This window comes from Ranitomeya imitator, chromosome 1 (assembly GCF_032444005.1).
Source record: "Ranitomeya imitator isolate aRanImi1 chromosome 1, aRanImi1.pri, whole genome shotgun sequence".
Classification (NCBI taxonomy): Eukaryota; Metazoa; Chordata; class Amphibia; order Anura; family Dendrobatidae; genus Ranitomeya; species Ranitomeya imitator.
Genome location: NC_091282.1, coordinates 938,373,827 through 938,400,123, shown reverse-complemented (window position 1 = coordinate 938,400,123; position 26,297 = coordinate 938,373,827). Strand labels below are relative to the sequence as shown.

General features: G+C 43.9%; 1 protein-coding gene across 1 annotated transcript in view; it reads left to right on the top strand.

The window, feature by feature from the left end:
- The window catches only part of DAPP1 (dual adaptor of phosphotyrosine and 3-phosphoinositides 1), a 131,796-nt gene extending 124,206 nt beyond the window's left edge, over positions 1-7,590 (top strand). The window contains exons 8-9 of the mRNA XM_069743613.1: positions 3,143-3,230; positions 5,643-7,590. Of these exons, the coding sequence (XP_069599714.1) occupies positions 3,143-3,230; positions 5,643-5,675 (121 nt within the window). The 3' untranslated portion in view covers positions 5,676-7,590. The remainder of the gene's footprint in view (positions 1-3,142; positions 3,231-5,642) is intronic.
- The last annotated feature ends 18,707 nt before the right edge of the window (positions 7,591-26,297 follow it).

Sequence of the window (26,297 nt, the reverse complement as noted above, 5' to 3'; positions counted from 1 at the left end):
GTGCACACCCACTGTATTCAATGGTGGTGCGCACATGTCAGGTTTTTCACCAACACAGTGTGTCCATGTGAAGAACCCGCAGACATGTCAGTTTTTTATCAGCAGCATGGACTAGATGCGTGCTGCACACTCGCACACAGATGACTGTGCGTGCGCTGGGGGGAGTCATAGGTCCGCAGTCACACAGAGTCACTGAAGACTTATCGATTTGGACTTGACAACCCCTTTAACATGACTTTAAATGTGATTGACTCATTCTGAACATAACTAAATTCCCAATTATAAGACTGTTAACCCAGTGCGCCCCTGATTATTGACAATTCAGAGCAGTGGCACAGCTAAGTTGCTGCCCAAAGTGTGCACTCTCCCATGGGCACGCACAGTCAGTTTTACCTCTGCAGCATTGGAGAACAGGCGCCCTGAAGCTGGGCAGATTTTCAGGTGTTGCCCTTTTTACCTATGAGACCAACCACCTCTGATAGACAATAGCAGTAAACTATATTAAAATCCCGCTTTCTTGAGAACAGAGAGAACTGTTAACCCCTTTCTGATATCGGGTGTAAATGTACGCCGATGTCGGACTCTTCCCCCTTTGATGTGGGCTCCGGCGCTGAGCCCACATCTTTTCCAGAACATGTCAGCTATTTTGAGCAGCTGACATGTGCCTCTAACAGCCATGGGTGGAATCACGATCCACTCGCAGCTGTTAACTAGATAAATGCCGCTGTCCGTCTCTGACAGCGGCATTTAACTCGCGCATCCGGCAATAGTGACAGAAATCCCGCCCATCGGTGACCCCTGTCACGTGATTGCGGGTCACCGATGGGTTGGCATGACAACCAGATGTCTCCAGCAGACCTCTATGGTTGTCACTACCGGATTTCTATGAGCACTGCCAGGTGGTCGGCGCCCATAGCAAGTGAGCAATTCTTCTACATACAGGCGATTTGATCATCGCCTGTATGTAGCAGAGCCGATCGGATTATGGCAGCTTCTAGTCTCCCATGGAGACTATTGAAGCATGCCATAAGTAGAAAATGAATTTTTAAAAAATCTTTTAAATATGAATAAAAGTTGAAATCAGCCCCCTTTCGCCCCATTTAAAATAAAACAATTAAAAAAATATTCAAATATACACATATTTGGTATCGCCGCATTCAGAATTTCCCAATCTAACAATATAAAAATAATCCGATCGCTAAACGGCGTAACGAGATTAAAAAAAAATCAAAACCCCCAAATTAGGGGGGGTTTTTTGAGTCACCGCAACATTGCATTACAATGCAATAACGGGCAATCAAAAGATCGTATCTGCACCAAAATGGTATCATTAAAAACACCAGTTCAGCACACAAAAAATAACCCACCCAACCTGAGATCATGAAAAATGGGGACGCTACGGATATCGGAAAATGGCGCAATTTTTTTTTTCTTTACAAACTTTGGAATTTTTTTTTCACCATTTAAATAAAAGAGCCTAGACATGATTGGTGTCTATAAACCTGGAGAATCATAGTGGCAGGTCAGTTTTAGCATTTAGTGAACATGGTAAAAAAAAAAAAAAACTGTGGGATTGCACTTTTTTGCAGTTTCATAGCACTTGCAATTTTTTTCCCGTTTTCTAGTACACGACATGGTAAAACCAATGGTGGTGTTAAAAAGTACAACTCGTCTGGCAAAAAACAAGCCCTCACATGGCCACATTGACCAAAAAATTAAAATTTATGGCTGTGGGAAGAAGGGGAGCAAAACCGAAAATACCTTTGGTAGTTAAGGGGTTAATAGCAAGTAAATTGGAAAGTTGCATGTTTTTACAACCAATTTACATTTTTTTAATGTTGAGAACGTAAGAGTATGTCAGGGACAGGCATGCTCTTCGTCCTTTCCTAATAATATGGGTACGCTTTTGTAACGGATGTAAATAATGCTGTGGAATGCTTATATAGTTTCATAACGGTTTAATGGAGAGGAACAGGATGGATGATTCCTGTTTATTACTTAAATCTATTTTTTGGCAGTGTATCAATGTGCTAAGGATGGGGAAAGCATCAGGATAAGAACATTAGGAAAGAGTATAGAATAAGATAAAGTAATAAGGATAGTTGGTAAATGGGAAGTACAGCGGAGACTACAAACCCAAAAGTCACCCAAACCATAAGACAGACAGGACACTATTTGTTAGTAGGGGGCCAGGGTGTGGGAGAACGGCAGCCTTTCACCCACGACTGCAGTCCTGTGCCTCTTACAAGAATAAACTTAGAAATGGCATATTTGGGCCACCTTCAGAAGTCCCACACACACAATGGGGCATATTTATAAAAGCTCATTCTTCAAAGGTACAAACTTAGACTAAACTAGACGTAAAATGTGTCAATTTTATCAAAGCGTTGATGCATGCTGTTTGAGAAATCTGTCTGATTTTAAGACTGACTTGTCTACGTTCACATCACCTCTGAGCCGGTTAAGGGCTCTTTGAGACGTCAGTGATTTTCTCATATACAAATAACAGTCTGAGTTTCATCAATGCTTTTAATCAGACTTTCATCAGTGTTTCGTCAGAGTTTCACCAAAATCTTTCTCTGATAAAAAAAAAATGGAGGTTTCGAAAGCTTCTCATAATAAAAAGTCTGAAAAATGGACAACACACACGGATGGCATTTGATTGCCGTCCAATTTTTTTCACGGACCCATATACTTGCATTCTCAAATAATCGGACAAGTCTCAGTGATTTTGTGAACAGCTCCATAGACTATAACATGTACAAGCGCTATCCGCGAAAATCGCAGATAGATCTCGTACGAGAAAAACTGACGTCTGATTGAGCCCAGACAATGTGACAACTGTGCGCCATAATTTTGCCGCATTATTTTACCCATTGTGCCGCACAAGAAGCCATGCTTATTTCCCCATAATCTGTACTCCCTTTTCAGTGTGTCCAAGCCCCTAGTCTGACAAGTTGTAAAAAGTGTCTTAAATTAATTATAAATATGGTGCAAGTGATGAGTTTTTTTGGTGCAAATTACTCCAGAATTTTGGCAACTTTAGATTGATAAATATGAGATTAAGGATTTAGTAAAAATAGTCAGTTCCGCCCAACTTCTTCATTAAGATAATGGCAAAGTACCTGCTGTTTCCTTGTAGTTTAGTGTTCCCTCTGAGGACGTATTACCTGTGTGCGAAGACTGGGGCCGAAGCAGACGAATGGATAAAGATAATAAGGTGGAAAATGGTAAGTAATGGTGAATTTACACAAATGGCTTTTGACTCTAGTCTTACTTGGCTCTTGCTACAAATCTTGAAAACAGTTCATATGAAGTGACCGATAATGAATTCTTAGGCTATGTTCTCACACAGTGTTTTTGCTGCTTTTTTTTTTCTGCAGCCGAAACCTGCCCTCTTGGCAGTAAAATCGCTGCGTTCAAAACACCTGTTTTGTGGAATTTTTGTTGTGTTATTTGCAGTATTTTTTAGGTGCGGATTACATGTGTTCTTTTTAATAATGTTCGTTTTATTCACCAAAAACGAACATTTTTTTACTTTCTCATTTGATTTTTTTTAAAAAAAGGAAGTTCTCAAATTCAAGCAGGAAAAAAACGATTGCTGACGTCTCATAGGTTTTACTGTAAAAAGCAGCTTTTTATTTGTATAAGATAACTGCAGTTAAAAACCGTGCAAAACAGTGTGTGTGAACATAGTCTTCCATTGTACTTCCTCTAAGGCCCCTTCTCTTGTCCCTGTTTCCAGTACGCCTGGTTTCTGTTTTTTTTCCCGGATGCCACATATACCCATTATAACCAAAAACACACTTAATGAGCGGGCACCATCTGCATATATAGTACACTTTTAGGGGATCACCACCTGCATACTTCATATGACATAAAACCAGACAAGAGAAAGTGTATGCATAAAAATTGGGATCACCACAACAATCCAAAAATAATAAGCAAAATACAACTTTATTAAGGGAACATCATACAAAACACATAAAAACATTTAAAAACCCCATAATGTGACCTGGGGTAACGGGTCCATACAGATAACAGATAAATGCTATAACACAGCAAACAACATTGTACAGCTCATATGCATCAGTAAATAAATCACAAAGTCAATATTCCCAACATATGGGCATGATATAATATAATGTACTACCACACACCAAATCCAAGATCCTGGAATAAATCCAGGCACACGTAATAATGCCCCCTACAAAAAGGGTCCAGAGGAGAGACAAAAGATAATAAAATTCCCCTCAAGAAATAGTAAATGACATCTGAATCCCTAGCCCCTGATATTAAGGTCCTGTATATCTTACCCTCCCTAAATAGGTTAGGCAGTGGTATGGATCCTAGCAGAATAGGTAAAGTGGCACTAAAGCAGGACCAGGCTGTGCAGTTGTTTAAGACCCACGCGTATCGACGCCTCTAGCGTCTTCCTCAAGGTCAGTATACTTAGGGAGGGTAAGATATACAGGATCTTGGATTTGGTGTGTGGTAGTACATTATAATATATCATGCCCATATGTTGGGAATATTGACTTTGTGATTTATTTACTGATGCATATGAGCTGTACAATGTTGTTTGCTGTGTTATAGCATTTATCTGTTATCTGTATGGACCCGTTACCCCAGGTCACATTATGGGGTTTTTAAATGTTTTTATGTGTTTTGTATGATGTTCCCTTAATAAAGTTGTATTTTGCTTATTATTTTTGTATTGGTGTGGTGATCCCAATTTTTATGCATACACTTTCTCTTGTCTGGTTTTATATACCCATTATAAATGGAGCTCTTATGACCCAAACACATGGCAAGTGAATGCTAATTGCTAATAACATTATACACCGCCTGGGGCCATGTAAATGTAACGTGGACTAATAAGGACCTATCGTCATATAACATGGAAGCAAGGAATAGAAACGATACTATGGTCAATAATATAAATAATTATACTCGATTTATTAGTTGTACAGTTACAAATAAGGTGTAGGGGGTGACACACATATAACAAAAACCATTGCAAAAAACAATGGCACATGACCCTGGGTATGACTGCATGTGGCCAAGGATAGATCATGATTTGCCTTAGAAAAGGACATGTAATGCATATAAATATGTCTTTCATGATAAGAAACAGTAAAGCAGTACATACTCTGTATAGCGAACAATTCATCCCACAATCCAGTCAGCACATTATAAACTATAATGAGTAGCCATCATGGCCATGTGCAGACAGGTATTTAGTGTGAAGGGTCAAACCTATACAGGGAAGCAGTAATGGTCCCCAGGGGGTGCGCACTCGCCCCAACACGTGTTTCGGTCCTGCCTTCGTCAGGGGTTTAATCAGCTCTGTCATTTGGTTACTCCCAGCTGTACATAGTTTAGTCTTGGAAAACGTCCCTCTTGCACACCTCTATACATAGTACTGAGCTGCAGGAGACACATACACCCATATATCCTACGGTATATAATATATGACCTCATAATTAGTATTCCCACCCCGCTTCCCTGCAGCAGGATGCCGAACACTTCCCACTTTGGAAAACTCCCTCTGCTCTTTTGTTACTGCACAGGCATACAGTAGCTACATATATCTTTGGTTACAGCGCTTCCATTCTTAATATGTCCTCTTACTGTTCTAGTCTCAGATAAAAAGGCAAACAATGAGAAGATGATCTGCAGCGGGGAAGACTCCGAAGACGTTGCTGGGACCAGGATACATACATCAGAACTGGACATTTGCATTATTATATTTGTGTTATCTATTTTATACAAAGACGAAGATATCGTTATTCTTGGAGAGTGCGATCAGTGATTACATTATTAACTGACAGATAACATAATGCACAGGAAACATTCCAAGTTGCATAGATTTACAGCTGAGCCCAGGTCCTGCTCCTGACTCTTAGATTCCGGTCACCACGCAATCCACAACATTAATGGTAGATATATAGATTTGTTAGCACGTCATCCATCAGGTAATAAACCAATACTAAACTGGTATCGCATTTGAAAGAGAGTTACTAGATCTGTTGGGGTACAAATACTATGACCCCCATCGATTGCTAGAAAAGGAACTTGAGGGCCATTCTATTCAGTCTGTTACTGCCAGAAGTGGCTGACTTCGGCTATCTCTATCGATATTATACTCTATGCTGCTCTAGCCAAAGTGGGAACACAAGTCCCTCATTCTGACAATCCATGAGGGTGTTATCGCTTGGACCCCTGCCGATCTAGTAGGAATCATTCTTCCTGTGGATAACTGATAACATCTATTAACTGAAATATCACTTTATGGTGCTCAAATGCTTCAAAGAGAGGTCAGTTGAACTTGTCGTGACTGCCCGACTGAACCAAGGCAGATATTGGGCATGTTGAGTTTTAACATGTCCCCCACAGGGACTAAGTCATGCCAGAGGCGCCTAGCAGTGAGCAGAGCTTGTATGAATGAGGGCGTTGGGAAGAATAGCTGACCGTGATCTCATGTTTCTGGACACCTTTCCATAATTTTTTCTGAAAAAAATAACAGATCTGTTGTGTTTAGTCAATCCTTTGGATGCCTGAAGCAAATTAGTAGGATAAAAGATGACTATATACTTAATATCATTCTTAATGTACATTTGTTAAAGGAGCTATCTGGGCATATAGTTAGGATACTTTATCAAATTGCAAAAAGCAGGGTGAAGATCATCTCTTATTTAGGCCTGTTTTACATGTCTAAAATTCATGGTCCAAGCACGGATCAGCTGAGCATCTGTCCCGAACTAAGCAGTCTCATATATGTCAATGAGGATATTGAGATCGGGTTAGGAAAAACGTGGCCGAACCAGAAAAGCAGTCTGTACCTGGACCATGAAAGAAACCAACCTTATGGAAACAGGAGGTGATCTTGGGTACCCAACATTGGCCTCTGCAAATTGTATGGAACTGTGCAGTTCAGCTCATTTTAATGTCTACATCAAGCTGCCAGAGGTCCTGGGTGTCCCACCCCCACCGATTTTAAATGGATGACCCAGTATATGGGTAGGTCTTCAGTAGGTTGTGACAGGACAACTCTTTAAAGGGACTCTGTCACCTGAATTTGGCGGGACTGGTTTTGGGTCATATGGGCGGAGTTTTCAGGTGTTTGATTCACCCTTTCCTTACCCGCTGGCTGCATGCTGGCTGCAATATTGGATTGAAGTTCATTCTCTGTCCTCCATAGTACATGCCTGCGCAAAGCAAGATTGCCTTGTGCAGGCATGTACTACGGAGGACAGAGAGTGAACTTCAATCCAATATTGCAGCCAGCATGCAGCCAGCGGGTAAGGAAAGGGTGAATCAAACACCTGAAAACTCCGCCCATATGACCCAAAACCAGTCCCGCCAAATTCAGGTGACAGAGTCCCTTTAAAGGCTGTATCTTGGGTTCCCGCTACAATGATCCTTACTTTTTACAGTCTAAAAGCTTATTAAAATGTAACATTGTAGTGAATCTCCAACCGAATAACAATATATCCATGGCGTGGAATGGAAGAATGTTTACAATTTATTACATGGGAGCAAAAAACTGTGCAAGGGGAAATAAAATATATTTGTACTTTTTACACATTTACTTGTTCTGCTAAGTACTTTCTGCTCTTCTACAAGAATGTGATCTACCGCAGCCTACGTGTATTATAAAGGTAATGTCAAGATGATAGGATGTTTTATACAGTTTAAAGGGAAGGTCCACAATCACAACCAATTATTGATTTTATGGCTGTTGACTAGAAACCCTCTATAGTTGGACCCAGTAGTCATATTCGCATCCATTTTCCCCCACTCCTTGGTAACCTACTCAGATTTTTTGATTGGCAGCGGTCCCAGAGGTGGTCCCCACCTATCATAATGTTTTACCATATCCTAGCAGGTTTACTATGATGGTTTATAGCTTAGTAATCTTAATAGATATTTGTATTCACCAATCCTCCGTTGGTAGAAATCCTTTTTAGCCCATGCTCACACGTCCAGTATTTGGTCAGTATTTTACATCAGTATTTGTAAGCCAAAACCAGGAGTGAGTGATAAATCCAGAAGTTGTGCATATGTTTCTACTATACTTTTCCTCTGATTGTTCCACTCGTGATTTGGTTTACAAATACTGATGTGTGAACGTGGCCTTAAAGAAAGTGAAAAAGAACTTTCTGTTATATTCCACCACATTGGGATGGGAACTGATGACACCCTGACCACAAGTCATCTGATCCTGCAGCCAATCAGTAGTGTCAGCAGTCAGGTGACTAATTTTAGGATGTTATCGCTTCTCTATCCAGTGGAGACCGAGGTATAGCACTAGGGCGGAAGCGGATAAATATTGCTTCTTTTTATTATATGAATTCCTACCCTTCATAAACTCTTTAATGGTAGTGGAAAAACCCTTTTAAGATAAATTATTAGAATGTTAGAGCTATGAGGCAAACAATGAAGTCAACCATTCATGTCAGTGCCATCAAATCCATATAGGGTCAGAACATAATATAACAGGCCTGGAGTAAAAGACATGGACCGCACATCCAAAAGGGACCCACCGAGCGGTTCACCGTGACGTGGCAGTGCACTTCATACAGTCTGATCAAAATACTAAACTAAGAACCTCGAGTTCAGTTTTGTAAATGTTTGCTTAGCTGCAATGGATGAATGTTTGCATTTTGGATGTGCAGTCCATGTGTACTGATTCATCTACTGCATAAAATAACAGTAAAGGCTTAGTCACACAGTCTATATATGGTCGGCATTTTACATCAGTGTTTATATGCCAGAACCAGGATTGGAGCTTATAGGGAAAAAGTATAATTGAAACATAGACACCTCTTCTGTGTATTGGAGACAGTTCTGGTTTTGGCTTACAAATACTGGCAAATTACTGATCAAAAATACTGATGTGTGAATAAAGCCTAAGACACAGTGTAAAGAAAGGGATAAGCATAATAACAGGGAGGAACAGGGTATTGAGCCGAGCATACAAAGCCAGAACAAAATCCTATAGGGAAGGTCACAACTAGACTTACTGAGGTGATTCACATTTGAGTGGATGGTATGGGTTGCATGTTCCCCGTGATACTTAGACATGTTTCAGAAGTACAACATGTACAAGTTATTTTCACCATGGATGATGTGAAGTTTGAAATGAATGGTTAATAAAAAAATCTAAATTTTAGTGAATCTGCCGAAGTCCACATGAATCATAGCCTGACAAGGGACCGCAATAAGACTGACTGACAACCTGTGTAACAATGATAAAGACAGCTGAAAAAGGACAGAATACTCCATTCACACATGCAGGATTTATACCATTTTTTCTGCAGTTTTTGGGCCAAAGGTAGTAACAGGTGCAGAGAGAAGGGACAGTAAAAGATTAGATTACACATGCAGTTTTTGATGCTTGCAAAAGGAATGGGAAAAAAATAGAAGGAATTTGGAAATATAAGGGTAAGTTCACACAGGGCGTTTTGCTGCGCTTTTTATGCTAATTTCCTGCTGCTTTTTACAATACCAGAAAAGCCTACGAGATTTCAGAAATCTCATGCACACACATTGGTTTTTTGTTTGATCGGTATTTTGTGCTTTGCTGCGTTTTTTGGACATAGAGCATGTCACTTCTTTCAGCGTTTTTGATGCGTTTTTTCACCCATTGACTTGAATGGGTCCTGAAAAAATGCAGGTATCATTATTTGCTGCATTTTTGCTGCTGAAAATCCAAGGACATTAGCATGGACAGAGGAAAAAAAAACGCAACAAAAAACCCTAAAGGTGATCCAAGTAGTAATGTTTCTCCTTCTGGAGAGTGACATGTTAAACATGCCGAGATGAGGAGACTTAGGCTAGAGTCACACTTGCCGTATAAAAAGATCGATCTGATTTTGATGGCCGAGAATAGCACAAATGTTCCCTAACAGTGATCCGTATGTAATCTGTTTGCAATGCGAGGATGTGATTTCCTCGCATCTAGTAACAGTGTGACATCCGTATGGCATCCGTATGCAATGCTGTTTTAACATGAGCTTTTACATACAGCAGTCCTCTCTATGTAAAAGCTCATTTTAAAATCGCATTGTAAAACACTACTGTAAACATTGGTATTAAAACAATCTTCAAAAAAAAATATATATATATAGATTAAAAGCCGACAAATGATCTGCCACGTACAGTATAAAATAGAATAGATATATACACGTAGAATAGGTGTGTATATAAAATATATGTATGTATATATATATACAGTATATATATCACATATATTTTTCATAGAGAGGTAGAAGAATAGCCGATAATTCATTTGTCGGCTTCTATAAAATCATTGCAGAAGCCGGCAGGATAGGAGACATGGTATACAGACAGTAAACCATTGCAGAACAGATAGATTTATAGATGTCAAAGACTACTACTGTAAGTAGTACAGTATGTGTGTGTAAAATTTGGGACCTGTATGTATTTACTAAAAGAATGTATTCACGGAAAAAGCTGGCAATTTTCTGTGCCAGAGAGGGAAAGCCAGTGACTGAGGACAGATATTAATAGCCTAGAAAGGGACCATGGTTATTGCCCTCCCCCCCCCCCTCCGGCTGAAAACATATGCCCCCAGCCACCCCAGAAAAGGCACTGGGCCTATCTCTTCCCACTGCCTTGTAGCCGTGGTGTATCAGGTAGTAAGGGGTTAATGTCACCTTTGTATTGTAAGGTGACATTAAGCCTGGCTTAGTAATGGAGAGGTGTCAATAAGACACCTATCCATTACTAATCTTAAAGTTTAAGGGGTTAAATAAACACACACATGCAGAATAAAGCATTTTAAGGAAATGAAAGAACACACCATTTTGCCTTCTTTATTCTTCTGCCAATCCAAGTGATGCCCTCGATCTCCTGTAATACATAAAAAATTAAAAGACAACAATATACCCATACGTGTCCAGCGTACAGTCAGTCCCACGCCGTAATGCATATCTGGGGAATATATAGTTTACAATGGGGAGGGGTGCTAATGTGGCCGGCCCGGCTGTAAACTACTGGGGAATGAATGAGGAGCTGCCGGCGTCAGCATCAGTGAAGTCAGCGCAGCCTCCCAGCCTGACCCGAGGTGAACTCTTGAGTGTGGGAAAGTGACATAAATATGTGTATATTTATATTCTATTGTAACCTGTCAGTGTGATTTTACCGTACACCCCGCTGAATTGCCAGCTTTCAAAGGACACCGGTGCGTATTTCTCGCAAGTCACACTGCTGGTCCGTGTGGTGAGTGAGTTTTTCTCTCACCCATAGACTTGCATCGGCGAGTCTCAGCCGTAATCCGGTGCAGATCTCAGCATGCTGCGATTTCACTCACATGTATAACACGGCCGAGAAAATATCGGATGATAGGAGCTGCCCCATAAATTAACATTGGTCCGAGTGCTATGCAATTTTTTTTCTCGCATAGCACTCGTCCGTATTCCTCTCTAGTGTGACTCCGGAGTTAAAGCCACAATGCTCCTCTGGGAAATATGCAAATTGTCTCTTCAGAGAGGAAAAGGATTAGAATTCTAATGCCACCTATTAGAAGTAGCAATCCTAGAAGTCAATGTCATGACGCGTGCGGTACACTTGACTCACAAACGCCTTTGATGACTAAACACTTTCTTCAAAATCCTTTTATTTAAACCACCCCCCAACCTATGATAGAATTAATTGTAAACACCCAAAAATGACATTACACCAGATTTTGGATTAAATGGCCACAGCAGCCTTTTATAAACATACAATTACAAAAAATTAAACAACATCCCAAACTAGGAAGGGGTGGTCCGCGAAGCCACAAATTAAGCATTTCCAATGTTCCAATTTCTATTCCTTTTGGCCTCCAGGCTTAGTCTTAACCCCAGCCGCAAAGCACCAGCTCGGAGGCAGATAATGACCAGCCCGGCCAAAACCAACAAAAACGCAGTCCCATAATTATCCGTTCCACGGAATGATCAACCACATCCACTCATAATCCACTCAGGGGGAGTCCAGGACCAATAGAGATCCCCCCCCCCCCTGCAATCCGCCATCCCCTTTCCACCAACTTCGAGGACCTCCCTCCCCCACCTTACTGCTATGACAGAAATTACCTTTCACGTAAAACCTTAACATACCATGAACAACCCCAGAGAAAAGAATAACAAATTTACCAACCCAGAAAATAAGGGAGGGTGGGTGGGAGCTTCGTTCAGGTGAGTGAACGCTCCAGCCAAGTGACGTGAAATTGGCGTTTTTTTCCCTGTTAACCGACCTAAGGCTCTCATCCCTCAGCTCCTCCTATCCTCCCCTTTTGATCCCGCCCCCTCCCCAATTCAAAAACTAACATCGCAGCACTTTTAACCCCGTAATGCCCTATTTGCCCCTATGGCTCCAATGCTCGCACATGACCCCGTCATGGCGGCCTCCCTTGATGGCCAGGGGCCCAGTACGGCCTTTCTGCCCTTTAAGGAGCCTTGTCATATGACTTAGGATAAGAGCCAAATCAGAATCTCAATTTTCAGACACTGTGTTTCAGGGTACTGCCCCTCATCAGTGCAACTGTGAGATCAGGTCTGGCTGCATGAGAGGAGATTCTGGTTTGGCTTTTATCCTAAGTCATGTTACAAGGTTTGTTAAAGGGTCGACAGTGACTTCTAGGATTGTTACTTCTAATAGGTGACACTAGAATTCTAATCCTTTTCCTCTCTGAAGAGACAATTTGACTGCTAGGATTGCTACACCCAATAGGTGGCATTAGAGTTCTAGTCCTCTTCCTCTCTGAAGAGACTATTTGCATATTTCCCAGAGGAGCATTGCGGCTTTAAGTCTTTTTTTTTTTCTCCAATTTAACCCCTTTCTGACCTCGGACGGGATAGTACGTCCGAGGTCAGATGCCCCGCTTTGATGCGGGCTCCGGCGGTGAGCCCGCATCAAAGCTGGGACATGTCAGCTGTTTTGAACAGCTGACATGTGCCCGCAATAGTGGCGGGTGAAATCGCGATTCACCCGCCGCTATTAACTAGTTAAATGCCGCTGTCAAACGCTGACAGCGGCATTTAACTACCACTTCCAGCCGCGCGTCCGGAAATGCGCGCATTGCCGACCCCCGTCACATGATCGGGGGTCAGCGATGCTTCTGCATTGTAACCATAGTGGTCCTTGAGACCACTATGGTTACTGATCTCGGCTAGCTGTGAGCGCCACCCTGTGGTCGGCGCTCATAGCAAGCCTGTATTTCTGCTTCTGATGATCGCTGCTATGTAGCAGAGCCGATCCAGTTGTGCCAGCTTCTAGCCTCACATGGAGGCTATTGAAGCATGGCAAAAGTTTAAAAAAAAAAAAATGTAAAAAAAAAAGTGAAAAAAATACAAAAAATATAAAGTTTAAATCACCTCATTGCCCCATTCAAAATAAAACAATAAAAAAAATTAAACCTACACATGTTTGGCATCGCCGCGTTCAGAATCGCCCGATCAATAAAAAAAAGCATTAACCTGATTTTTTTTTTCACCACTTAGATAAAACGTAACCTATTGATGTTTGGTGTCTATGAACTCGTAATGACCTGGAGAATAATAATGGCTGGTCAGTTTTAGCATTTAGTGAACCTAGCAAAAAAGCCACAAAAAAAACAAGTGTGGGATTGCACTTTTTTCGCAATTTCACCGCACTTGGAATTTTTTTCCCGTTTTCTAGTACACGACATGGTAAAACCAATGATGTTGTTCAAAAGTAAAACTCGTCCCGCAAAAAAATAAGCCCTCACATGGCCATATTGATGGAAAAATAAAAAAAGTTATGGCTCTGGGAAGGAGGGGAGCAAAAAGCGAACACGGAAAAACTGAAATTCCCAAGGTCATGAAGGGGTTAATATATAAAAATGTAATATACCCAAAGGATATAGTGGTCATAATGGCAAAGTACAGTGCAGCAGAAAATGACTAATCATTATGACCTAGTGGCCATAAATATAAAATGCAGTGCAAAAAAATCAAATTATTCCTCTGTACAGACACAAGACATAATGTTAACCCCTTCATGACCCAGCCTATTTTGACCTTAAAGACCTTGCCGTTTTTTGCAATTCTGACCAGTGTCCCTTTATGAGGTAATAACTCAGGAACGCTTCAATGGATCCTAGCGGTTCTGAGATTGTTTTTTCGTGACATATTGGGCTTCCTGTTAGTGGTAAATTTAGGTCAATAAATTCTGTGTTTATTTGTGATAAAAACGGAAATTTGGTGAAAATTTAGAAAATTTCGTAATTTTCACATTTTGAATTTTCATTCTGTTAAACCAGAGAGTTATGTGACACAAAATAGTTAATAAATAACATTTCCCACACGTCTACTTTACATCAGCACAATTTTGGAAACAAAATTTTTTTTTGCTAGGAAGTTATAAGGGTTAAAATTTGACCAGCGATTTCTCATTTTTACAACGAAATTTACAACACCATTTTTTTTAAGGACCACCTCACATTTGAAGTCAGTTTGAGGGGTCTATATGGCTGAAAATACCCAAAAGTGACACCATTCTAAAAACTGCACCCCTCAAGGTGCACAAAACCACATACAAGAAGTTTATTAACCCTTCAGGTGCTTCACAGCAGCAGAAGCAACATGGAAGGAAAAAATGAACATTTAACTTTTTAGTCACAAAAATGATTTTTCAGCAAGTATTTTTTATTTTCCCAATGGTAAAAGGAGAAACTGAACAACGAAAGTTGTTGTCCAATTTGTCCTGAGTACGCGGATACCTCATATGTGGGGGTAAACCACTGTTTGGGCGCACGGCAGGGCTTGGAAGGGAAGGAGCGCCATTTGACTTTTTGAATGAAAAATTGGCTGCACTCTAGCGGACACCATGTCACGTTTGGAGAGCCCCCGTGTGCCTAAAAATTGGAGCTCCCCCACAAGTGACCCCATTTTGGAAACTAGACGCCCCAAGGAACTTATCTACATGCATAGTGAGCCCTTTAAACCCCCAGGAGCTTCACAAATTGATCCGTAAAAATGAAAAAGTACTTTTTTTTCACAAAAAAATTATTTTAGCCTCAATTTTTTCATTTTCACATGTACAACAGGATAAAATGGATCCTAAAATTTGTTGAGCAATTTCTCCTGAGTACACCGATACCTCACATGTGGGGGTAAACCACTGTTTGGGCACAGGTAAGGCTCGGAAGGGAAGGAGCACCATTTGACTTTTTGAATGAAAAATTAACTCCATCGTTAGCGGACACCATGTCGCGTTTGGAGAGACCCTGTGTGCCTAAACATTGGAGCTCCCCCACAAGTGACCCCATTTTGGAAACTGGACCCCCCAAGGAACTTATCTAGATGCCTAGTGAGCACTTTAAACCCTCAGGTGTTTCACAAATTGATCCGTAAAAATGAAAAAGTACTTTTTTTTCACAAAAAATTTCTTTTCGCCTCAATTTTTTCATTTTCACATGGGTAATAGGATAAAATGGATCCTAAAATTTGTTGAGCAATTTCTCCCGAGTACGCTGATACCTCAAATGTGGGGGTAAACCACTGTTTGGGCACACGGCAGGGCTCGGAAGGGAAGGCGTGACTTTTGACTTTTTGAATGGAAAATTAGCTCCAATTGTTAGCGGACACCATGTCGCGTTTGGAGAGCCCCTGTGTGCCTATGCATTGGAGCTCCCCCACAAGTGACCCCATTTTGGAAACTAGACCCCCCAAGGAACTTATCCAGATGCATACTGAGCACTTTAAACCCCCAGGTGCTTCACAGAAGTTTATAATGCAGAGCCATGAAAATAAAAAATAATTTTTCTTTTCTCAAAAATGATTTTTAGCCTGGAATTTCCTATTTTGCCAATGGTAATAGGAGAAATTGGACCACAAATGTTGTTGTCCAGTTTGTCCTGAGTACGCAGATACCCCATATGTGGGGGTAAACCACTGTTTGGGCGCACGGCAGGGCTCAGAAGGGAAGGCACGCCATTTGGCTTTTTAAATGGAAAATTAGCTCCAATCATTAGCGGACATCATGTTGCGTTTGGAGAGCCCTTGTGTGCCTAAACATTGGAGATCCCCCACAAATGACCCCATTTTGGAAACTAGACCCCCAAAAGGAACTAATCTAGATGTGTGGTGAGCACTTTGAACCCTCAAGTGCTTCACAGAAGTTTATAACGCAGAGCCATGAAAAAAAAAAAAAATTTCTTTTCTCAAAAATGATTTTTAGCCCGCAATTTTTTATTTTCCCAAGGGAAACAGGAGAAATTTGACCCCAAAAGTTGTTGTCCAGTTTCTCCTGAGTATGCTGATACCCCATATGTGGGGGTAAACCACTGTTTAGGCACATGCTGGGGCTCAGAAGGGAAGTAGTGACTTTTGAAATGCAGACTTTGATGGAATGGTCTGCGGACGTCACGTTGCGTTTGCAGAGCCCCTGGTGTGCCTAAACAGTAGAAACCCCCCACAAGTGACCCCATTTTGGAAACTAGACCCCCCAAGGAACTTATCTAGATATGTGGTGAGCACTTTGAACCCCCAAGTGCTTCACAGACGTTTACAACGCAGAGCCGTGAAAATAAAAAATCATTTTTCTTTCCTCAAAAATGATGTTTTAGCAAGCAATTTTTTATTTTCTCAAGGGTAACAGGAGAAATTGGACCCCAGTAATTGTTGCGCAGTTTGTCCCGAGTATGCTGGTACCCCATATGTGGGGGTAAACCACTGTTTGGGCACACGTCGGGGCTCGGAAGTGAGGGAGCACCATTTGACTTTTTGAATACAAGATTGGCTGGAATCAATGGTGGCGCCATGTTGCGTTTGGAGACCCCCTGATGTGCCTAAACAGTGGAAACCCCTCAATTCTGACGCCAACACACCCCTAACCCTTATCCCAACTGTAGCCGTAACCCTAACCACAACCCTAACCCCAACACACCCCTAACCCTAACCACAACCCTAATTCCAACCCAACCCTAACCCTAAGACTATGTGCCAACGTTGCGGATTCGTGTGAGATATTTCCGCACCATTTTTGAAAAATCCGCGGGTAAAAGGCACTGCGTTTTACCTGCGGATTTACCGCGGATTGCCAGTGTTTTTTGTGCGGATTTCACCTGTGGATTCCTATTGAGAAACAGGTGTAAAACGCTGCGGAATCCGCACAAAGAATTGACATGCTGCGGAAAATACAACGCAGCGTTTCCGCATGGTATTTTCCGCACCATGGGCACAGCGGATTTGGTTTTCCATATGTTTACATGGTACTGTAAACCTGATGGAACACTGCAGCGAATCCGCAGCGGCCAATCCGCTGCGAATCCGCAGCCAAATCCGCACCATGTGCACATAGCCTAATTCTAAAGGTATGTGCACACGCTGCGGAAAACGCTGCGGATCCGCGGCAGTTTCCCATGAGTTTACAGTTCAATGTAAACCTATGGGAAACAAAAATCGCTGTACACATGCTGCAGAAAAACTGCACGGAGACGCAGCGGTTTACATTCCGCAGCATGTCGCTTATTTCTGCGGATTCCGCAGCGGTTTTACAACTGCTCCAATAGAAAATCGCAATTGTAAAACCGCAGTGAAATGCGCAGAAAAACCGCGGTAAATCCACAGCGGTTTAGCACTGCGGATTTATCAAATCCTCTGCGGAAAAATCCGCAGAGGACCAGAATACGTGTGCACATCCCGAACCCTAACCCTACCCCTAACCCTACCCCTAACCCTAGTTCTTACCCCAACCTTAGTGGAAAAAAAAAAATTCTTTATTTTTTTTATTGTCCCTACCTATGGGGGTGACAAAGGGGGGGGGGCATTCAGTATTTTTTTATTTTGATCACTGAGAGATAACCTATATCGGTGATCAAAATTCACTCTGGAACGAATCTGCCGGCCGGCAGATTCGGCGGGCGCACTGCACATGCGCCCGCCATTTTGGAAGATGGCGGCGCCCTGGAAAGAAGACGGACGGACCCCGGGAGGCTCGGTAAGTATAAGGGGGGGGAAGATCAGGGCACGGGGGGGCGTCGGAGCACAGGTGGGGGGTGTGGATTGGAGCACGGGGTGGGGGATCGCTGTGCGGGGGTGATCGGAGTGCGGGGGGTTTGATTGGAGCACAGGGGGTGTGATTGGAGCACAGGGGGAGCGGACGGGGTAGCGGAGCACAGGACGGAGGGGAGCGGAGCACAGATCGGAGGGCTGGGGGGGCGATCGGTGGGGTGGGGTGCGTGCACATAAGTGTTTCCAGCCATGGCCGATGATATTGCAGCATCGGCCATGGCTGGATTGCAATATTTCACCAGTTTTTTAGGTGAAATATTACAAATCGCTCTGATTGGCAGTTTCACTTTCAACAGCCAATCAGAGCGATCGTAGCCACGGGGGGGGGTGAAGCCACCCCCCCTGGGCTAAACTACCACTCCCCCTGTCCCTGCAGATCGGGTGAAATGGGAGTTAACCCTTTCACCCGATCTGCAGGGACGCGATCATTCTGTGACACAGCATATGCGTCACAGATCGGATTGGCACCGACTTTCATGACGCATACGCTGTGTCACAGGTCGGGAAGGGGTTAAGTGAGGTGAGTACAAGCAATATAGCACGTTAGATCATACACATACCAGAGGCAAAATAGACAATAACAGGTACATAAAGGACAGTCAAATAAAAGATCACACAAATAAAAAGTACAAACCTTAATGACAATAGTGAGAAACCTATCGCATGTTTCACGTTTAGCTTCTTCCTGGGTCGGGGTTTAGGGAATAGGGTGGAAGCCTGGTCCTTTAATAGCAGGACTTGCCAATAAAGGTGGCAATTGGGAGAATGGCGCTCATACTGGCAGAACCGGAAGCCAGATGTGCAGAGCTCAGGGTCCCACGTCACCAGTCCACACACCCCCATTTGATACGTCAGGATGGAGACATGTAGCAAGAGATGTCTCCATGGCGACGCATCCTAGGACCAGACACCAGGCGGCCAGAGCGAGCGCACACCACAAGAGACATAGTGTGGAGGAGACATGTCATTGGACGCTTCAGGATGTAGGTGTGAACAATACACGTCAGAGGACACATTACTATGGAGATCAGGCAGTCAGAACAGGCGCACTGTAAAACACTGTTAATACAAGGAGAGGCATATAGTGGGCACAATGTCTGACAGAGGGAGACATAAATATGTGATTCTTCAGAATTTCTATGAGTCTATGCCCGATGAAAAGACCTGAGTAGTCTCGAAAGCTTGCGATTTGTTACCATCTTTTCAGTTAGCCATTAAAAGGTATCAACCACTGAGGACTCTCAATTCTAAATATTTGAAAGAGGGAGGACACTCTAAGGCTAGTTTCACATTTGCGATAGAATCCGCAGCGTTTAATCCGCATCCGCAAGTGCAGGAAAAACCGCATATAAACACGTACAAATGCGGCGTTTTTTAGACGCATGCGGTTAAAAAAAACAGAGTTTGCACACGTTTATATGCGTTTTTTCCTGCGTTTGCGTTTTTGGTGCGCATGGTGACAAATTTTACAAGACAAAAATCTAGATAACCAGACACCGCCAATGTGACAACAGAGGGCGTGTATTATGGGATATCTTTATATAGACCCTTGAACAGCTGAAATCTTCAGATTTTGCTCCTGTGTCATGATGGATCTTCGCATGGAGAGCTTTTATTTCAACCTGAATTTAAGTATCAGGCTGTTTCTTGCCTGTTCGTTTGCTTGGGAGCAAGACAGAAATCGCGAAAGATGGAGAAGGAGATGTCGTAAGCGTTATTGGAGATACCCCATTATTGAATTACGTGAGAGATGTGGAGCCTATCACACTCTGTATGGCGAGCTTAATCCCAACCCGGACAAATTCCCGGAATATACAAGGATGTCGCAAGACTCGTTTTGCAATTTGCTTGGTAATGTCCAAGGAGCCATACGGAGACAGGACACCCAGCTCCGTAGAGCGATTCTACCAGAGGAACGTCTGCTGGTTACATTAAGGTACGTAACAAATCTAAACCAATGCCAGTGCTAATTTTGGGTGTTCAGACATTTTTTTTTGTATTTTCCTTTATGTCTTTAGCATGACAACAGCATAAATAGAATTGATTGTAACTGTTTTTTATTTATTGTTTTCTTCCAGATTTCTGGCAACCGGAGAGAGTTTATCATCCCTCCACTTCCAATACCGGCTTGGAATATACACCCTGTCCGGATTAGTTGTGGACACCTGCCGGGCTTTGTGGAACGTTCTTCGGGATGAGTTTATACCCCTACACACCTTGGACATGTGGATTGGAATTGCGGAAAAATGGAGTGTGTGTGATTTCCCCAACTGTTTGGGAGCGGTGGATGGAAAGCACATCCGCATTATCAAACCAGCCAGAACAGGATCGGAGTACTTCAATTATAAAAAATATTTTTCTGTTGTGCTCATGGCTAGAGTTGAGCGACCTTGACCTTTTTAGAGTCGAGCCGGGTTTCGCGAAACCCGACTATCTCAAAAGTCGAGTCGAGTGGAATCGGCCGATTATCGCGAAAAGTCGGGGATCGACCAAAACATGAAACCCAATGCAAGTCAATGGGGGAGCATAGTCGGCAGTGAGGGGAGGCCAGGAAAACACCTACACTGCCCATTTTAATGGCAAAAACATCCATTCTTGTTACAGAAGCTTGTCAATCGTAATTTAGCTTATAATAATTGGAAGGCATTGGAAATTGGGGGTCATTTGGCTAAAGTTGTGGGGGGTAGGGCTGGTTCAAGTAATTAGTGTGCCCAGTAAATCTGGACCACGTCACGGCAGTGGAGCAGGGAGAGGTAAGTATTTCAACTTTGCAAGTGCTGTGATCCTGAGCAAGCGGGGGGGGGGGCACTCGTTGGCATTGGCACTGGCACAGGGCCCCTCAAAGTACAGCGGTGTGTTTGCACGGCGGGGGCGCCTCCCACCGGCAGCAACACTTTTGCGTACCATGAGGGGCCCTGTGCCAGTGATGTCGCCAACGAGTATTCCTCCCCCCACCTGATGAAGGAACCTGCACCTTCATCTGCACCTTCCTCTTTGTCCCCGTGTAAGGTGGTATGGTATGCGGGAAGGGGGACCTGACTTTCAGCAGGGTCACAATCTTGCAGTGTAGCGTGCACGGGGAATGTTGCATTATGGGTCAATGTACCAGCAGACTCATCTATTACTGGCTGGGCAATGGGCAGGATGAGGGGGAAACAGATATGGGCCCAAAGAATAAAGTGGGCTAAATGCAGTTCAAAATTGGTAACAGGACTAACCAGGGGGCATTGTTTTGTTCAGTGGAGTACAACTGGAATGAGAGGCTGACACAGAGAGTAGGCCCAAATCAGTAAGTATTCTAAATGCAGTTCAAAATTGGCAACAGTAGTAAACCGGCGGCACAGCTTTGTTCACTGGAGGAGAACAGCAAGGAGCGGCAGACACAGATAGAAGGCCCCAACCCAACTAGTAGGCCTAATGCAGTGTTGTTTTCAACAACTACTAAACGAGAGTTGGAAGACCCAAGCAATGGAGAGGAAACCTGGGGAACACCTTGGAGTGGAACACACCGTCTCTACACCCCATACCCAATTTGTAGGCCTAATGCAGTGTAGTTTTCAACAACTACTAAACGAGAGTCGGAAGACCCAAGCAATGGAGAGGAAACCTGGGGAACACCTTGGAGTGGAACATACCGTCTCTACACCCCATACCCAATTTGTAGGCCTAATGCAGTGTAGTTTTCAACAACTACTAAACGAGAGTCGGAAGACCAAAGCAATGTAGAGGAAACCTGGGGAACACCTTGGAGTGGAACACACCGTCTCTACACCCCATACCCAATTTGTAGGCCTAATGCAGTGTAGTTTGCAACAACTACTAAACGAGAGTCGGAAGATCGAAGAAATGGTGAGGAAACCTGGGGAACACCTTGGAGTGGAACACACCGTCTCTACACCCTATACCCAATTTGTAGGCCTAATGCAGTGTAGTTTTCTACAACTTCTAAACGAGAGTCGGAAGATCGAAGCAATGGCGAGGAAACCTGGGGAACACCTTGGAGTGGAACACACCGTCTCTACACCCCATACCCAATTTGTAGGCCTAATGCAGTGTAGTTTTCTACAACTACTAAACGAGAGTCGGAAGACCGAAGCAATGTAGACGAAACCTGGGGAACACCTTGGAGTGGAACACACCGTCTCTACACCCCATACCCAATTTGTAGGCCTAATGCAGTGTCGTTTTCAACAACTACTAAACGAGAGTCGGAAGACCCAAGCAATGGAGAGGAAACCTGGGGAACACCTTGGAGTGTAACACACCGTCTCTCTATACCCCATACCCAATTTGTAGGCCTAATGCAGTGTAGTTTTCAACAACTACTAAACGAGAGTCGGAAGATCGAAGCAATGGAGAGGAAACCTGGGGCACACCTTGGAGCGGCAGACACCTTTAGTAGGCCCTACCAAAGTAGTAGCCCCAATGCAGTTTTCAAATTCCTAGAGGCTGAAAACAAGACTATTGACGCTCTGCTTTTTTCAAAGGAGGACAGCTGTATTGAGTGGCGCAGACAGACACAGGTAGTAGGCCTTAAACCAAAAATGTGGCTCACTGCAGTTTAAAAAAGGTTACAGGGGTACACAGGCAGCATTGCTCCGGTCAGTGGAGGACAATTTCAATAGTGTACCGAAGACAGACTTTGTACGCCTACAATTAAAAAAAGGATGCTCTATGCAATTAAAAATAGATTTCAGGGGTACACGGGCAGCAGTGGTGTGGTCAGTGGACGAGAATTGGAAGGAGGGACCGCAGACAGGCGTAGTAGGCCTAACATAACAAAATTAGGTTGTAGGCACTTTAAAATTGGTTCCAGGGGTACACGTGCAGCAGTGGTGTGGTCAGCGGAGGACAATTTGAATTAGGGACTGCAGACAGACTTTGTAGGCTGACCCCTGTGGACCATGCATCCAACACATTAACCCAGTGCGCCGTAATGGACACGTAACTTTTTGTGGACATGCCTACTGGTCCATGCGTCTCTTGTCAGGTGCACCTTTCTACTGTTTGATTGCCTGAGTGCTATGACAATGCAGACTTTTTCATGCCGGTGGAGGGCTGGGATGGCTTTTCTCGCAAAAGAAATTTCGACTGGGTAGCTTGAACCGTGGTACAGCGTAGTTCATCTGGGCTTTCTAAATATAAAACAAAGAAAAAAAGGAGGCTCCATGCACTTTCAGCTGGGTTCCAGGGGTACACGGCCAGCATTGGTCTGGTCAGTGGAGAACTATTGGAAGGAGGGACCGCAGACAGGCTTCGAAGGCCTAACATAATAAATTAGGGCTGTAGGCACTTTAACATTGGTTCCAGGGGTACACGGGCAGCAGTAGACAGGTCAGTGGAGGCCTAGTGGAAGGAGGGACCGCAGACAGGCTTCGAAGGCCTAACATAATAAAATTGGGCTGTAGGCACTTTACAATTGGTTCCAGGGGTACAAGGGCAGCAGTGGTCTGGTCAGTGGAGGCCTAGTGGAAGGAGGGACCGCAGACAGGCTTCGAAGGCCTAACACAATAACATTGGGCTGTAGGCACTTTAACATTGGTTCCAGGGGTACACAGGCAGCAGTAGACTGGTCAGTGGAGGCCTAGTGGAAGGAGGGACCGCAGACAGGCTTCGAAGGCCTAACATAATAAATTAGGGCGGTAGGCACTTTAACATTGGTTCCAGGGGTACACGGGCAGCAGTAGACTGGTCAGTGGAGGCCTAGTGGAAGGAGGGACCGCAGACAGGCTTCGAAGGCCTAACATAATAAATTAGGGCTGTAGGCACTTTAACATTGGTTCCAGGGGTACACGGGCAGCAGTAGACAGGTCAGTGGAGGCCTAGTGGAAGGAGGGACCGCAGACAGGCTTCGAAGGCCTAACATAATAAAATTGGGCTGTAGGCACTTTACAATTGGTTCCAGGGGTACAAGGGCAGCAGTGGTCTGGTCAGTGGAGGCCTAGTGGAAGGAGGGACCGCAGACAGGCTTCGAAGGCCTAACACAATAACATTGGGCTGTAGGCACTTTAACATTGGTTCCAGGGGTACACAGGCAGCAGTAGACTGGTCAGTGGAGGCCTAGTGGAAGGAGGGACCGCAGACAGGCTTCGAAGGCCTAACATAATAAATTAGGGCGGTAGGCACTTTAACATTGGTTCCAGGGGTACACGGGCAGCAGTAGACTGGTCAGTGGAGGCCTAGTGGAAGGAGGGACCGCAGACAGGCTTCGAAGGCCTAACATAATAACATTGGGCTGTAGGCACTTTGAATTCTCTTGCAGGGGTACACAGGCAGTGGGCACCATTGGTGTTGTCAGCGGCGGCCGATTGTAATGAGTGTCTGCCATTTAGTAGTCCCAAAAAATCAATACATGTTAATGTCTCGCAAAAGAAAAACCAAAAGGGTGCAATCATTAGGTACAGGGTTTGGCTCCTCTGCGTAGTTTCAGACCTAGTAATTTGGCACAAAGTATTTACTTGGGTAAATATAGGACACTGCCCCTGACTATGTTAAGTACCATCATACATGTCAACACAATGGTATTGTCAGTGGCAGTAATTTACGGATGTCAGCACATAGACTAAACATAGGTGTAACTGTGAGAGATAATTGTGCAAGTGGTAGAGCAATGTTTGAGCTGGGGGTGGGTGAACTCTCTTGTGGCCGGCGGTACATGCCCAGGGCCCCTCATGTTACAACAATGTGTCTGACGTTGGGTGTGCACCACCACCGCCAGAGACACTTTATTGTACTATGAGGGACCCAGTGGCCGTGCCGTAGACCAAAAGCGAGCACACCCACCTCTTCAGACAAACAGCACTCTCACGGGTGCTTGCGCCAAGTGGCGATACCACGGCCCCGTGTGGGGAATTTGGCCATTTAGGGAGGTGTAAACATGTCGTATGCTGGACAATCAGCTGCTGCAAATTACGAGATTGGTAAAGTCATTCAGAGTAGTCCACATGCAATACCTTTTCATAGGAAAGCTAGGTGTCGGCCGGGCAAGGTGGGGCAAAAGAATTTGAAATCCAGTTGTGGTTCATTTTAATGAAGGTTAGATCATCAACATTTTGGGTGGCCAGACGAGTCCTTTTTTCGGTTAATATTGAACCTGCAGCACTGAATACTCTTTCTGATAGGACACTAGCTGCCGGGCAAGCAAGCTCCTGCAATGCATATTCTGCCAATTCTGGCCAGGTGTCTAGTTTGGATGCCCAGTAATCAAATGGGAATGACGGTTGAGGTAGAACATCGATAAGTGATGAAAAATAGTTAGTAACCATACTGGACAAATGTTGTCTCCTGTCACTTTGAATTGATGCAGCAGTACCTGTCCTGTCTGCGGTCATAGCAAAATCACTCCACAACCTGGTCAGAAAACCCCTCTGTCCAACGCCACTTCGGATTTCTGCACCTCTAACACTTCTGTTCTGCTGCCCCCTGCTGCTCGTGTGAGAACGATCACGGGCGCTGTGTGCTGGGAATGCCTGAAGCAAACGGTCAACAAGAGTTGATTGTTTGGTTGCTAATATTAGTTCCAAGTTGTCATGTGGCATAATATTTTGCAATTTGCCTTTATAGCGAGGATTAAGGAGGCAGGCCAACCAGTAATCGTCATCGTTCATCATTTTAGTAATGCGTGTGTCCCTTTTGAGGATACGTAAGGCATAATCCGCCATGTGGGCCAAAGTTCCAGTTGTCAAATCTGCGGTTGTGCTTGGTTGAGGGGCAGTTTCAGGCAAATCTACGTCACTTGTGTCCCTCAAAAAACCAGAACCCGGCCTTGCCACGCCACCAATTTCCAGTGGCCCCGGAAAAGCTTCCTCATTAAAAATATACTCATCCCCATCATCCTCCTCGTCCTCCTCCTCTTCGCCCGCTACCTCGTCCTGTACACTGCCCTGACCAGACAATGGCTGACTGTCATCAAGGCTTTCCTCTTCCTCTGCTGCAGACGCTTGATTTTTTATGTGCGTCAAACTTTGCATCAGCAGACGCATTAGGGGGATGCTGATGCTTATTATGGCGTTGTCTGCACTAACCAGCCGTGTGCATTCCTCAAAACACTGAAGGACTTGACACATGTCTTGTATCTTCGACCACTGCACACCTGACAACTCCATGTCTGCCATCCTACTGCCTGCCCGTGTATGTGTATCCTCCCACAAAAACATTACAGCCCGCCTCTGTTCGCACAGTCTCTGAAGCATGTGCAGTGTTGAGTTCCACCTTGTTGCAACGTCTATGATTAGGCGATGCTGGGGAAGG